General features: G+C 46.5%; 1 protein-coding gene across 7 annotated transcripts in view; it reads right to left on the reverse strand.

Annotated features, from left to right (window-relative positions):
• The window catches only part of SLC8A1 (solute carrier family 8 member A1), a 344,689-nt gene that overhangs the window by 288,033 nt on the left and 41,631 nt on the right, over positions 1-15,025 (reverse strand). For all 7 annotated transcript variants that reach the window (XM_034763903.1, XM_034763901.1, XM_034763900.1 and 4 more), the window contains exon 2: positions 8,014-9,844. In XM_034763903.1, the coding sequence (XP_034619794.1) occupies positions 8,014-9,806 (1,793 nt within the window). In that variant the 5' untranslated portion in view covers positions 9,807-9,844. The remainder of the gene's footprint in view (positions 1-8,013; positions 9,845-15,025) is intronic.

Genomic DNA, 15,025 nt, shown 5'->3' on the forward strand with positions numbered 1-15,025 from the left:
GCCTCTGTGGGGGGCGGCATTTCGGCAGCAGGACCTTCCGGCACCTAGGGCGGCAGAAAAGCTGGCAGCGCTCCTGCTCGGCACTCAAGTACCTCTGTGGATAAGGCCCATGTTCTGTGGCTGGAAAGAGGGCTTCTGTCTTCAGAGGTCATATGTAGCAGGGAGGCCATGCTGGGCTGCCCAGATCCTAACTGCGGGTGCCGAAGCAGAGCACAGGGCCTGTGCCAGATGCTCCCCCTGCGCAGGAAGTGTGTGGGGAAGGGCAGAGACTAGGGAGAGCCACAGCTCTACCCAGCGTGCTCCTGCCAGCACTGCAGACTGTCTGGCTGCACAGTGGAAAGAAGCTACACCCCAAAAAGGCCGAGTCTCTCCCCTGCATGCCTTGGGGGGTGGGGGCTGCCCCGGCAGGTGCCAGGGCTCTGCACAATGAGAGGAAGCCCTGCGGGTGAGTTACACAGAACCCCTGAGGGTGTTGCAGGATCGCTTTAATATGTAAACCGGAATGGGTCCTGTGTTTCGTAAATTACTACAATACATTTAATGGGTCGCTTTTCATAAGGGAGCACAGCGGATGTGTACACAGACCCTGATGAAGCTAATAACTAGTTCTCACATGGCTTTTAGAGAGTTATTACATATCTGAGCTCCAAGTTCCCTTAATCAACCACTGAGATGCAGCTGGCAGTGGTAAATTGCCAACAACAGCTCATTACAAATAAGGAAACAGTTTGTCAAGGACAAAAACTGTGTCAATTCTTAATAGGGAAGCAACTAGAACTAACCATTTCTCTTCCCTCCCCCCCACCCCACTCCTATTATCCTGTGATAGAACCTGCTTTGGCTGATAACCTTCCTATCTGCAATCCAATCGGGAGACACAATCTAGTCAGGTCTCGCTCTCACATGCACCCATATAATGGTTCATTTCGGCAAACAGCACAAATTAAGCCTGTGCTCTTAAAAGTAGGGCAAGGAATGCAGTGCTGGATGCAGATGTGGAGCCCATCTATCCATTAGTCACACCGGTGCTCTGACTGGGCTTACACAGGGGAGTAAGGGCGGCAGGATCAAACCCTAGGTCTCTTCATCCTGATTTACCTGTTAGTAGTCTAGGTGCCCACAGTAAGTGACATGCAGGTCAGGAATGGGAGAACGGCACTTGTGCAAGCATGTTGAGACACGTTCTCAAATCAGGTAACTGCAGGTGTCGATCAGGTAATGTCACAAGTAACTGGCCAGCTGTGTCTAGCTGAACATAGTCAGTGATCAGACATGCAAAGTAGGTGTGCAGTTATGCACACACAGTTTTAGAAACCAGGCCCACAATGGTTCTCTGCAGGTTGCAACAGTGTCCATTGTATTCCATGGCTGCAGTGCCAGCCGACGAGCCGGAGCATTTCCAGTCTCTGCATCTCTTGCCTAGTGTTTTGGGCCATTTGAACTGCATAATTGCTTATCCATGGCCTACATCTTTCTCTGCCCCAGCCTACATGTGGCTAGCACAGAGATGCCTTCTGCTACATATAGCAAATAAGGAGGCACCCCCTACAGAGCTTCTCAACCTCAACCCTTGTTTCAGGCCCCTTTCGTGCCTCGGAAGAATTTAACCCTTTATGAAAGAGCAGCAAATTCCATCTGCTGCCTGTTGCAGAGAGTCTCTAGAAAGACTTGTTCCCTCCAACTCCAGAGCCCTCTAGAAGTTATCAGTTCCAGGTAGAACAAAATACAGCTCCAGCCGAGAGAACTGGTTCCTTCTGCTTATAACAATGCATTGGAGGGAAATCCAGGAGCCTGCATCCAGAAAGCCACAAACGGTTCTCTGGACACTTGATATTTTAGCCTCTGGTGGCACTTTGTCCTTTCATTGTAAAACAGGTGGGTTTTTCACTCAATCTTGAAAGATTCTGGTTTTATATACACAGAAAACTGAAATTGCAAAGCAAATCCCTTTGCAGAAATGCCCGGAGTTTATTTTACTTAGATACCAATCCCAACTGCCACTGAGAAGCACCTAAAACACAGTGGTGTGTATCACTCAACAGGATTCAATGTCCATCAACTCAAATCTTACCCTTTAAGCATTTTGGTTGGGGGGGGGGGTGTCAGAGGCACGATGCTAGCCTGGGTGGACTCATCCTGTACTTTATCTCTTTAGAAATACTTCCCCCACAAAAAATCCCACTTTTAGAAAATATAAAAGCACACAATGCTACCTGGTCCGACACTGCCCATACTTGTTTTTCAGGATACACTGCAAAGCTTGTATACATTTTACTGAGGCTTTTGGCAAGACATACCTGGGGTCTGATGTCTGGGAAGAAGTGGCGCACTCTCAAATGCTGGGTTTAGCTGGTTGTGTGTGTCATGGCATATGACTGCTAGATATTTATCTGCTGTGATGTGCATTAAGATATGCACAAAACATGGCTGAATTGATCTCACTGGGTCCAAAATGTCACTCTTAGAGCCTGCGAGAAGTATGTTTTTATAGGACTGTTATAAATCTAAATACACAATATTATCCAACATTATAGGACTAGATCTGGCAATTCCTAAGGCCCAGGATGCATTAAGAAACCTGATATGAAATGAGAGTCTGCCCGGTTATGCAGACATCTACGTACAGCATCTCTTTCAGTCTGATGAAACAATCGTCTGCCCAACTAATATCTTAGTGATCACAAAAATTAATTCCGTATCTCTTTCCGATTCCAAGGCTTGGGGTCAAGGTTTCAAAAATAAGATTTTTTAAACAGAGCTCTTTCAATTATGGAGAAAGTACCACCACAGAACATCTCCATTTCTGTGTAACTTTGCAGCCAAATTTAGTGGAGATGTCAATCCCCATGCTTCAGGGCATAAGATGATCTCATAGTCTGTGGTAGGTGAAGATATTTCCACACAAAGTAGACTAAATGTACAGCTACGTTTGGTATCTTCTGAATCACCAGACATTGGATGCCAACAAAGACAACAGTAACTAGATGGACCATGTCTGTTGTGTTATGGCAACTCATATGGACAGACAGGTGGACAGGATCAGACCCTGACTGCACATTTTAGTATTGGAGAGAAGGTGAGGGAGAGGGGAAGAGAGCTTTCAAGTTTACACTAAACTGACCCAAAACCGAGCTCTGTGTGGCTTGAACACTTGTCTCTCACCGACAGACACTGGTTCAATAAAAGATATTTCCTCCCCAACCTCCTCTCTCTAATATCCTGGGACCAACAGGGCTATAGCAACACTGTCTACAACTTATTACTAGTTGATGTTCTTAGAACAGTTAATAAGGCAGCGTTAATCTTTTGTTGTGATGCAAGATAAGGCTAGAGTTAGCTTCCTGGGGACAACAGCTACTGAACCCTTTCCTTTCTCAGAGTGCATTGTGTTACCCTTTCGTCCAAAGGGCGGCTTTGGTGCTTCACAGCAACACTTGGGCTTGTCCCTATTGAGACGCAGAGCAGCAAGCTGGGGAGTAAATTTACACTGTACTCACCTGCCATTCACTAAGTCACTGTGTGACCCCTGCTAGTGTGCACTAAATACACTATGGAACTGTCAGTGCACACTAGCAGGGTCCACACAGCCGGTCAGCGTGCAACAGGCTCGCGCTCTGTAGATTTAACCCCAGCTTACCGTGCACTGAGCCTCTGTGTTGACAAGTCCATGTGAAATGGCCTCCATCATCATGTGCATTTCACAAATATACATTTCCCACGTAGATCAGGATGATTTAGCATGGAAATAGTTACCAATTCCTACATACCCTACAATAGGTGCTGGAAGTAGGGGAGCAGTTTCCATCATATACAGGGTTTACAGTTTGGTTCAATGGCTCTCAACACCCCCCACTATACAAGTTGCTCCAGCACCATTGTACCCTACCCCTTCTAGGGTGACCAGACATCCCGATAAAATCAGGGTGTGTTGCATGTCCCGACCGATCACTGATCGGGACGCAAATTGTCCCGATATCCCACTGGCAGTGCTTTTTTTTTTAGAGACGCTCCGTCAGCAGGGACTGACTTGGCTTTTTTTCCTTTTCCTTTTTTTTTTTTGCTCCGTTGGTGGCCCCCCCCCCCCCCCCCCCCCGTGTCCCGATATTTGCTTTCCCTGATCTGGTCACCCTAACCCCTTCCAACATATGTTTAGATGCTACTTTCTTCTGTTTGCTAACTTGCTCCTGTTAGAGCCAGTGTCTCTCTGTGGCTTATCCACAAGAAGGACACTGGCAACGTGGAGTAAAACAAACAGCATTACTTTAGGTGTTCCCTATACAGCGCTGCCATTGCTATGCTCAGCATTGTTCTCACGTGAGGAGTCAGTTCAGCACCAGGAGCCTTGTTTTGCCACCACTACAGTGGAATCCATATTAATGCCCATGAGAGGAACAGTTTTTACTTGGTACCATGCTGATTTCGCACACACCACCAGGGAAGGGACACCAACACATGGAGAAGCCTCTCTAGATACAGTGAGCAAACCGAAATTTACATGGGCCGGAGGGGGGGGGAGAAGAGAGAAGAGAAAAGAAGAGGGTGTTGCGCATCAGACACCAGGGCCTCATTTCCAGATGAGCCGAGCACCCAGACACTCCTTGGCTACAGCCAACAGGCTGATGTTAGCCATTTCGATGCAGTTCTTACATCTTGTTTCTCTCCATCTAGCTGTCTGTCAGATTTCTCCATCTTATCTGGCTCTGCGTCTCACTCCTCTGTCTTATACTGATCAATAGCATCTAGTGTGGCATCCTGGATCCTCAGCAAGACCAAGAAAGCAGTGTCAGGCGAGATCTCATCGCCACCAGTGGGACATCTCCTAATCTAATCAGGTCAGATTTGCTGTATGGGTATATTACTCTCGATCGCTGTAATTACACCTACACACTCACCCCGAGAACCTACCAAATGGACTGACTCCATCAACAGGCTTCACACCCATCACCAGCACATTCTGTTGAAATTGCCATTTATTTTGATCAGGACACATTTTTCAAACGGGGGGAGTCTGAATTTTAGGCCCCCTGGGAAAGATCCACAAAAGGAGTTGAGCGCCTAACGAGGCATTTGGGTACCCAACATTTAGGTGGCCATCCTAAAACCACAGTTCAGCTGCTACCTAACCCTATAGGTGCCTAAGTTTCTGCTACTGGGCACACACAAAGCCACATAAGCCCTGATGCTGCCTGGTGCCCTCACTCATCCCCTAGCCCCAGTGGGGCTCTCAAACTAGGCATATTCCTTCCTACCTTGCCTGTGGGGCCTGGGGTAGGGATTTGAAACAGGTCTCACCTCCCAGCTGAGTGCCCTCACCACCCACAGGCCATTCTAGTGTGAGGCTGTGTCATTCTCTCAATGGTGCAGTTCCCTTTGTACAAGTCAGTATTTCTGGCGGCAGGGACTTGAAGGTAACTCTTCTCACAGGCCAGGGGGGGTGCCCTGACCACTGGGCTATGGAGTCTCTCTCTTGCACCAGCACGAACAGTGAATTATGTAGACAAATCAGAGCAGCTTCAGCAGGCAAGATTGAGTGTGGCTCCCCCAACAGCCTGGTGACAGGGTGCTCGCCAGGGATGCAGCAGACCTGAGTTCGAGTCCCTACTCAGAGTCAGGCAGAGGGGGCAATTGAAGGAGGTCTCTGAAGTCACAGAGGAGTGCCCTACCCACTAGGCTATTGGCTACAAGGAGGGGGCTTTCTCTCTCTGGTTTTTGGGAGACAGGGATGAGCTAACTCCAGGAGAGGACTCACCGCGCAGTGTTGTGCACTGCCTAGTTTCAGCAGCTCCCTGCTCAGCTTGGAGGGGGTCTGTCAATCCCATTCTTAGGGGCCTAACTCTCCCCCCTGCCCAGGGAGCTTGGGCCCCCAACTCGGGGCTGCGAGTTCCACGGTGCGGCAGGGTGCCGAAGGCGTTGCAGGGCTGAGCATTGCAACACATGCAGCCCCTTGTAGTTCTAGCCCCTGAGCCCATCCTTAGACATCTGATTGTCAGAGGTCAGAGGGATCATCACTGCGTGAGCATCCAGAACTCCAGCCGCAGTGGCTGCGAGCGGACGATAAGTGGTGAATAGCGTCAGGGGACAGTTACGGCGCATTTCATCAATGCAGCTGGTGGGTACAAAATATCATGCTTCCCAGGACAGCACCCCAAGGATTGCCTTCTCCAAATCCCACAGCAGAAGCCAGGCACTAATGCAGCTAACAAGATGGATAAAGATACATGACCACACCCTTCACAACAAGGGCAGCACGAAGCCCCTACCAGAGCCCTGGCTCAGAGCAAACCTAATAAACCAGGCAAGGATCTGGCCACAAACTTGATGGCTGGGACCACATGATCTCACACACTTCACAATTATTGTGTATGACTGTGTCAAGAGGAAATAAACTCTACATCCACCCCCAGCCTAGGATATGGCAGCAATAGCCTGGTTTTGCTGGCACTAATGTTTGCTATTAATGTGGCCTGGTTTAAACGGTTCCCAAAATTCCTTCATTCTACTAACCTAGTTCATCCTGTCTCCACAGACATCTCCCTGGCTCTCCTGGAGAAAAATCCAAGGCCTAGTCACTCAATCAAGCATTCCCCCTGGTTATTACAGCTGCACTCTGACAATCAGAGTATTATTTTTGTTCTCTGAGGTGACCAATCACAGAACAGGCTTGAACACACAAAGAACAGAGTTCAAACAATCCCCTGGCCAAAATAGGTTTGTGTGAAATTTTCAAATGAAAGAAAATGCTACAAATCCTGATTTTTGTCCCTTAGGCTGCGAGTCTGGCACCTGGCATAAAACTTAATACCCTTCAAAAAAATCTTTATAAATCATTTGGCTTCTGTACCTTCAGAGCAGCTATAAATAACGCAAGAAACAAAAGGCACACTCCATCAGTTTGTACTGGGGGTGCCTGGTGTCCTACCAAAATGAGTAGTATGGATTGAATGGGACGTTCTAGCCAACCTCCCAGATTCCCCTAGGTAGGCACTGCCTTTTGTTGGGAACCACTCCAAAGTCTACAGTGATTTTTTGTGGCTGAGACTATTGTTCGTAGTGGACTGGCTTAAGTCTATGGCGTTTGCTTTGGAAAGAGCCTAGGGTTGAAGTTGATCAGGTTTTGTGCCCTTTCTGTGTCCCTGGGAGGGGCAAGGCACAATACAGGGGAGAGGTTCCCGCTCTCTTTGAGGCATATTTCAGGATAAAATTTCCCCACTGTAGCACTGAGGATTTACATTCTCCACACAACACAATAAATATGCCAAGGCAGGTGTGATTTTGCTTTAGTACAGCTCACCAGGCAATGCTTAGCCGCACCATTTTCCCCTAACCACTTCTGCATTTGCAATCCATCAAACCTGGCTGCTGGCTTATCGTTCACGTCACCACTTCCCCACATGGAAAAGTTTACTTAAGGCCCAGGACAGACATCTTTCATGATGTCACTGATGCCAACGGCAACCTAGGTCTGCTGTGTTTTGAACAAGGAGCCACTAAAGACATTTTCCAAAGTGAATGGCAGGAGCAACCCTGTGAACTGGTGCAAAGCATTAGTGAAAAGGCTGTGCTTGGCTCGAGACATTCACACTCAGTTGGGGCGGATACCACACTATGCATGCTTCAGACTCTCGTAACATCGGCCCACTGCCACAATGGGGTAATGACAACAGCCGCCCGCTGCCCCCCTCCATGTGGGTCTTCTTTGCTTGGCTACCTATTGTTTACATCCTGCTTTGTTAACCACTCCCACACACAGCTCCACTCTAGCACGCAGGCGTACAAAGTCTCCTGCATGGAGGCTCCACCACCTGGCATGCTCGTGCTGGGTTTTTGCTGTACTTCTGCTCTATCTGGGGTTCGTTGGGGGGGGGGTGGGAGCAGTGCACGAGGCCGTTCAGGATCTCTGGCAATAGGAGCAGTAGCACAATGGCATGTGTTTGGAATGGAGTACTCTGTCTGTCATGATAAACCCCATTTGTTCATTTTGCACTGGTAAGATGTTAAAAAGGAGGTACTTACACAATCTCGTCGTTCTGGAATTCAAGCTCTCCACAAGTATCCTCAAAGTCCTCTCCTCCCCCTCTGGCTGAGCCTTCGATGGTTTTGTAGGGCACAACAACATTTCCTCGAGCACCGGACGTTCTCAGCACTTTCACTTCCATGGTTCCAATGCTCTCGCTCACATGAGTGACCGGCTCCTCGAAGGTAAAGATGCCTGCATGATCATCATCAAAGATGGTAACGGTGGCAGTGGAGGGCGATCCCAGGCAGGCAAGTGTTGCGATGTGGTTAGCCTTCAGAATTCCTTCATCCAACGCTTCAGTGCTCACTTGCACATTGCTGAGGTGAACGAGGAAGTTCTCATCCTCCTCAAAGATATCGTCATCAATTATGCCAACCCGGATTTCCTTCTGTGTCTCGCCAGGCTTGAAGACCACAGTCCCTTCGGTAAACTCATAATCAGACCCTGCATTGGCTGTGCCGTCTTCTGTTCTGAAGTCAACGTGAACGACATGGGTCAAGTCACCGCCTCGGCGAACAATGGTCAAAGCTACTGTGCCGCAGTTCTCGAGACACTGGTAGGTGTTCTGCTCAAAGTAGATCTTACTGACAGGATCATTTTCCACCACTTCACAGTTGACCTCATGCATGCTGACAGCTTTCCGTGCCTGATCCGCAGCATGTCTCTTCAAAATGTTGCCAGCACCCGTCATTAGCCGAGTAGCCTGAATGCGATAAAAGGCTCGGCTCTTTTGCTGTTGGCTCAGAACCTGGTAGTTAGCTAGTTCTATCAGCTGTTCCATTTCTTTGTCGGGGTGCTTCTGCTTCAGCTCCTTCAGGATTCTAGCCATGTCCCTCCTTGCTTCCTCATCATCTTGATCCTTCTCATCTGCCTCCAGAACCAGGGTGCCATCTAAGAAGTTCTCCACATGGGAGTTAACCACTTTGCCGTCCATTTCAATGTCAGCTTTGGATGATGGCCTGTCACCCTCATGTTCAATGATCATGCCTCGCTGTTTGCCAGCCCTGTACTTCTTGTAGACATACTTGTAAAATAAAAGCCTTCGGTCGGCTACCCACGCAAACACCACACAAATGGGAAAGAAGAAGAAAGTGAGCAAGCTTTCCCAGACCTCCACAACACCGGGTGATATAACAGATAAAATAAGGTAAAGCCAAGTGTAGGCAAAGATGCTCCAAGCTGCTGTCACAAAAAACACTCGTAGATGCTTAATCTTCCTTATTTCTCCATCCGGAACCACGTAGACGCATATGGCTATAATGATGAACATGTTGAAGGCGGCACTGCCTACAATGGTGCTCGGTCCGAGATCCCCCGCAGTGAAACCATGACCACATACTTCAATAACAGAAAGTAGAATCTCAGGGGCTGAAGAACCCAAAGCCATCAACGTTAGGTTGGACACAGTCTCGTTCCAAATCCTCACTGTGGTTTTGCTGGTCTCACCATTGGGCTTCTTGATAGTTATCTCTCTCTCTTGGGATGTAATGACTTCTATTGAGGACATGAAGCGGTCAGCTATGATGGATACACCTAGGAACATGTAGACCATGGCCACAAAATAGACAGTAGCTCTAGCAATTTTATCACCAAATGAAGGGTCTTGGGGCTCCCAGATAGGTAAAATCACACCTGGTTTGCAAATATATGTACCAGTACATGTAGCGTTCTTTGATGTGTCTGTTGGACTTTCTGCATATGCTTTGTCCGCATGGAATAGCAAGAGTGCCACAATACTTAAAAGGTGAAAACCTTCAGGAAAGGCGGGTGAATGACTTAACCTCAACATGATAGCTTTGTCTGACCAGCTTCCAAATGTCTTCCTACCTGCAGATACAAAAGTAAGAAGTGTTACTCAAATCAAATAAAGATAAAGTATTTGATTGATGTCTTATTTATGTATTGCATTTGAAAAAAAATCTAGTGAATTACATTTATCAAAAACAATTATATAACATGTCTGAACTGTAAATGTCACAATTAAATCCCACTGCTTGCAGATTCACCATGCATAAGTGATTTACGCAAAGGGGAATTGCTATAATAGTAGGATGAGGCTAGCTTCTGAACCTATGTACATGTTAATGGTTAATGCTATTTCTGAAGTAATTCTCTCATTGTTGAAAATCTACTTCCATTTGATGTTAACACATACTACAGAACAGCCAGCAGAATTTTTTTCCAGTTTCAAAATTAGGATGAAATAGTTTCTTGAAAGTCAATGTATAAACAAAGAAATCCCCCCCCAAATTTTTCTGCATTTTGACCAACTCTGTTCAATATTTACTACGGCAAAATAAGTACACGTAAAACCTATTGAGATTGCCACCATAATCATTCAATCCAAGATTCCATTCCACACCCCAAAAAAAGAAATCTACATTAAGGAAATATTAAGGGGTCTCAGTGGACCAATTGAATTAAGAAACACTGAAGTTGCATGTTTAATCTTAACTCTGACCCTCATGCATACATCTTATGACCAAGTCTTTAATGATATGATCACATGCTACTGCCTCAGTAATAAACCACAACATCGTTCATCTTTGCACCTTCCCTGGCGGAAGAACACCGAATGTGTATCCAGGAGGGAGACTCTCCTACTCACTTTCCATATTAAAGTAGTGCTCCCTCCTGCACACCTGGCCAAGTCCTGCAGAGGCTTTTCCTCCCCCTTCATACGGTACAAGGCACTAGGCATAGGGCTGCACAGCAGTTGGAGGAGTAATTCCCAGCTCAGGTAGAGGAACGTGCCCTAGCTCTGCTCGAGCTAGTGCCTGAAAAGAGTCGGATGGCAGCTGTGGCTCAGGCTAACCACCCCAGTATGTACCATGGGGTTGGGCAGGTTTGTAGGTGGGCAACTAGCCCAAGCTGCCTCCCAGGCTGCTGCAGCCACACTGCTGTTGGTAGGTGCTCGCTCTAGAGCCGGGACATCTGCCCGAGTTGGAAATTACACCTCCCATGGTCATCCAAGAGAGGGTTGCTTAGGGGCCTCATTCAGGGCTCCAACACCTGATGCTCAGCAGTCATTCCATTCCATTCACAGAACTGGACCGGTCTCTGCCAGTCCGAGTGCAGGCACACGGAGCAGCGACAAGGACTGGGGGTGTCTAACATTCATTGATGGTCTGGAAAAGAGGATGGCAAAAGTCTGCAGATGGGACAAAATTATTTAGGTTATTGAAGATTGGAGAAGACTTTGAGGAGCTTCAGAGGGACCTAACCATGCAAGGCGAATGGGCAGCAGAATGGCAGATGGCAGTCAGGGCTGATAATTGTAAGGTAATCATAGAAATGTAGGTCTGGAAGGGCCCAGGAAAGTCCAGCCCCTGCTCTGAGGCCAGACCAAGTCAACCTAGCCCATCCCTGACAGGCATTTGTCTAACCTGTTCTTACAAACCTCCAACGATGCAGATTTCACAGCCTCCCCAGGCAAAGCTCTCTGGAAGAAGTCATTTGAACTATGCATACTGTGACAGGTTGGGTCACAAACGCCCTCAAGACTGTCACTAGATGTGCTGGGATACCACTGAGAACAACCCCCCCCACACAAACCAGGAAAGGCTTCTCTCCACTCCCGTCTTGCTGGGCTAGACACCAGTCAGCTCCAGCACAGACCAAGAGGTCGTGCCACGCCTCCTTGCAGTTCACAGAAACTAAAATTCACTTAGCCCAGGGGCTTCTCAATTAACAGCAACTTTCCCAGCACCCAGTATTCAGTCTTTCTGGGAGCCTAAGCCACAAATACATCCGTTTTACTCTGTATAAAGCTTATACAGGGTAAACTCAAATTGTCCACCCTCTATCTGTGTTAGAAATGCACAGCTGTTTGCTCCCCCAGGTATTAAATCACTTACTCTAGGTTTATTAATAAAGTGATTTTATTAAGTATAAAAAGTAGGATTTAAGTAGTTTCAAGTAATATCAGACAGAGCAAAGTAAGTTACCAAGCAAAATAAAGCAAAACACACAAGTCTAACTTAACTCACTAAGGATCTAGTTACAAATACTAACTTCTCACCCTAGCTGTTACCTCCTCAAGTACAATCCTTTTCAGACCAATGTTGTAGTTTATGGCCTGGGTCCAGCAATCACTCACACCCCCATGGTTACAGTTCTTTGTTTCAGTTTCTTTCAGGCATCTCTTTGGGGTGGAGAGGCCATCTCTTAAGCCAGCTGAAGAGACAAAACGGCGAGGCTTCCAGGGCCTTTTATATTCTCTTGTGGGTGGAAAACCCTTTGTTCTTCTGTGCAAAATCACAGCAACAAGATGGAGTTTGCAGCCACATGGGCAAGTCACATGTCCTTGAATGATTCAGCTTTCTGCAGGCCGACGCCATTGTTTACATGTTAGTTTGAACTTTCCCAGGAAAGCACAGATGTGGATCAGCGTCTCCCAAAGTCCATTGTTAATTACTTCCATTGTCCCTTCACAATACGTTAGCCAAACCTCCCTCATGTGTTTCCTACAGCAAACACTTCAAATACAAGTATAGAGCCAACACTCATAGCTTCAGATATAAAAATGATACATGCATACAAATAGGATGAATATATTCAATAGATCATAACCTTTGCAAAGATGTGTTACATGGCATAACTGGAATATGCTTTATGCTAGATAGGTCATATTTATATTTCAATAAACAGAGTGCAACATCACACGTATCCTTCACCAAGTTCTAAATTACTGCATCCACTCAGGAAAGAAACCTGGATGTCAAAGACTAAGCGGTAAAGTCCTCTGCTCAGTTTGCAGCATCCATCAATACAGATGCAAGAATGTCTAGGGAAGGAAACAGAAATACGGAAAGAGATTCTAATGCTACTATACACATAAATGGAATTACCTCACCTCGAATGCTGTGTTTAGTTTAATTAGAAGAGGGAGACAGCAGAAACAGTGAGTTCAGAAATGGGTGACTACAATGGTAATGTGAAGACTATGGAAAAGCTTCCATTTGGCAAGAGATTGAAAAAGACTAGAATTGCTTAGGTTAGAAAGGATGGTGCTACAAAGAGCTCCTACTATTCTAGAAGCAGATAAAATTCTTCGGGTTGCAAACTCAGGGAAAGCGCTGTTTTGATACAAGTGATTTGTGGCACGCTTTAGTCTTTTTATGCCCCATGGGAATGGTTTATGGTTAAGCAGTAGAAATCCTCAGTAATGTTTCAGGCGGTTTGTAGAAAACTTTTTTTTTGGGGGGGGTGGGGGGGGGAGAGAAAAAAGTGATCATAAAGGAGAATATAGGGTCTATTTGATTACATATCACTTGGAAAGATGATGTTTCCCCTTTGATATATATTTTTTCTTAGCGAGCTAGACTGAGCTCCAAATAAAGGTGAGTTGGTCATTTTATAGGTCTCTCACTTCTTTGGGGCAGGTCAGAGATAAATGGGACACATGATAAATGTGCTGTCATAACAGATTGATTCAGCACCAACTTTGTTTACTATTGATACTGCCAGAGTAGGTTGTTTTGTTTTTAAGCATATAAGCTCCAGGGAAATATTTTGTACATAAGCAGGCAGACCACACTGTCTCTCTAAGTCAGTATCTAACTGCAGGAGCAGTTGTTTCCATGCAAAGAATAAAGGCAGGTGGATGTTTTGTTCAGTGGATTCTCTCTTTGTGGCCAGTCAGATATTCTTTCATATGCATAATTATTCAAAGCCTTTTAAGAAGGAACCAGTCATTGTGAAATCCCCTTGGCAAGAGAAGAATGCAGATGGTTGATGAGACAATATAACACTTTAGGGCACTGATTTGGGTTACACAGAACAGCAGAGTCATCACATTTTGGACCAGCTCCACAATCTTAAGAGGAGGCAAAAGTAGGTAGCTTTGGCCAATAAAATTCCACTACAGAAGATTAATAAATCACTCCAACTTTGGAGCTCCATGGAGCATTTCAATGTAGGGTTGGGTTTTTTAAACCATACTTCAATAGACAGATGCAACAAAGGGTTTACATCGGAACCACTTTCTGAAGTTCTATTTAGCAGTTTATGTACAAAAGGGATCTTTAATTTTTCTAGATATGGCTGCAAATAAAGAACATGGAGCTTCCCTGGAGACTCCAGCTGGGCAGATGTGGACACTTTGAAAGAGAATCAAAACTATTATTACATTTCAGGAGCTTCTTCCCATGCCCGTTGGAACAAGTGGTTGAAACTAATATTTGCATGGTTTATAGAGAGCAGACAAAACCAGGACCCACAGTATTCACAATCCTTCTCATAACAGGGCCCCAATCCCAGTTTAGGTCCTTGGGTGCTACTGCAATGCAAATAAATCCAATATTATATGGTGTGAGATTGTGCAGAACTGGGGGAGGGGATCCACTGTGCCCCAGGTGCTTTATTGGCTCTGATCCAAACTAGACCCTAGAGCTTTTGGGTCCATTATCAGAAAACCCCTCTCCACGCCCCCAATCCTTTAGCCACTTTGGGAAGGTCAAATCTATGTTAATCGGTATCTGATTCGCCCTGGCTACACTAGCTTTGTCTGAACGCAATCAGGCTCGGATAGCAGAGTGCCTAATCTCTCCTGCCCAGAGCTGAAAGTGGCCTAGCTTCCTTTTCCCATTGTCCCCTCCCTTAGGGTCAGAGAACAGCCTGGGGCTCTTTGCGGCCTTTTCCACATGGAGGGTACTTTTAAATGAAAAGGTTGGTCTCCAGGCCCATGCCAGCCAGCTCTGTGCTTTGGCTGGGACCTGTGCAGAACTAGCCATATTCAGGAAGTGATTAGAAGGACAAGTCATCATACCAGCCGGCAGCCTGTGCTCCCCTCCACCAGAGGCCTGCGTGCACATTCTACTCTCATTAAGGTTCTTCTTTGAGCATTTGTCCAGGGGGATCCCGTTCTAGGGTCGCAGGCACTCCAGGTGCATGAGAATATTGTGCGCATGGGGCACATGTGCTTCTACAGTGAGTCACACGGACAGACTGTCTTGACTGTGACTGCAAAATAAGTCTTCCTTCTTTGCAGTCTTTCTTGCTCTCCAG

This window comes from Trachemys scripta, chromosome 3 (genome assembly GCF_013100865.1).
Source record: "Trachemys scripta elegans isolate TJP31775 chromosome 3, CAS_Tse_1.0, whole genome shotgun sequence".
Lineage (NCBI taxonomy): Eukaryota > Metazoa > Chordata > Testudines > Emydidae > Trachemys > Trachemys scripta.